The sequence below is a fragment of the Austrofundulus limnaeus genome, unplaced genomic scaffold (genome assembly GCF_001266775.1).
Source record: "Austrofundulus limnaeus strain Quisiro unplaced genomic scaffold, Austrofundulus_limnaeus-1.0 Scaffold296, whole genome shotgun sequence".
Taxonomy (NCBI): Eukaryota; Metazoa; Chordata; class Actinopteri; order Cyprinodontiformes; family Rivulidae; genus Austrofundulus; species Austrofundulus limnaeus.
This window is the reverse complement of record NW_013952698.1, coordinates 365,803-366,907: the sequence shown is the minus strand read 5'-3', so window position 1 is coordinate 366,907 and position 1,105 is coordinate 365,803. Positions and strand designations below refer to the sequence as shown.

The 1,105-nt window shown below is 40.9% G+C and overlaps 1 protein-coding gene across 1 annotated transcript in view; it reads right to left on the bottom strand.

Annotated features, from left to right (window-relative positions):
• The window catches only part of atp8b4 (ATPase phospholipid transporting 8B4), a gene marked incomplete at its 5' end in the record, with an annotated part of 20,674 nt that overhangs the window by 13,650 nt on the left and 5,919 nt on the right, over positions 1-1,105 (bottom strand). Inside the window, 2 exon segments of the mRNA XM_014021524.1 lie at positions 150-358; positions 435-631. Of these exon segments, the coding sequence (XP_013876978.1) occupies positions 150-358; positions 435-631 (406 nt within the window).

Below are 1,105 nucleotides of genomic sequence, written 5' to 3'. Positions count from 1 at the left end.
CCCCCCCCTACACACACACACACTTCTCATGACTATAGATGTACAGAGAAAGTTTGTCATATACTTCAAATACCCAGCTTCTAATGTGTTTGACGTCTAGGCGGTGGCCTGTCCGCTTGTTTAAATAAGTGCGTGTTTACAAGTCGTACCGTACGTCTGTCCGTTAATGGAGCACTTGCTGAACACCATGATGTTCTGCGTCAGGGTGCCGGTCTTGTCGGAGAAGATGAACTCGACCTGCCCGAGCTCCTCGTTCAGGGTGGTGGTTCGAGCTTCGGCTGAGGTGTCTGTCTGACCACAGTACATCTTCTGGTCCCAGTTAATGAAGAAGCTGTGGCCGAGCCGAAGAACCTCCACGCTGAGAGTAGATTTCATTACTCAGCACAAATCTGCAAGAGCTGGTCAGTAAATTAGTTTGTCTTTTTTTTTTTTACCTGACGTAGAGTGAGATCGGCACAACTGTGTTGAGGATGATGATGTAGGACCAAAAGGTGAGAAAACCAGAGAAAACAGAGCTGCTCTGAAACTCGACCCGCGGCAAAAACACCTCGAACTTTGTGCCGATGCAAGTCTCCCAAATCGTGTTTCCAATGGCCAAAACAACTCCCATACAGATGAGGAAGGCAAAGATCTGAAACATGACAGGATGTAAAAAATTTGCCTCTTTTTCAGGATATTAGACATTTTTATGACAGTTTGACTTGAAAAGAAGATGAGCAGAGGGTAAGACAGCAAAACGTCTGTCTAAAATCTAACCCTGTTTATAAAATGCTTTCAGAAAAGTTTAAGAAGAGTATAAAAACTATTTTTAATGACTACACGCTCATTTGAACCTGATGCCAGCAACTTATTTGAAAATGGCATGGGTGGTGTATTACAAACGGTGATAAATACTAAGTTGTTTAACACAACTACATGTAAATACCAGGAAATAAAAGCTGACATTCTGAACTCTTGTCTCATTGCTCATCTTTTGATTTTAAACCCACATGTCTTCAGTGAACAGCAAAAACAAAAGAATTTGACTCAAACGTTTTTTGGAGGGGAATGTACTGTATATTTTTCATTAAATGCAAAAATTTTCCTATATATACAGTATATATAT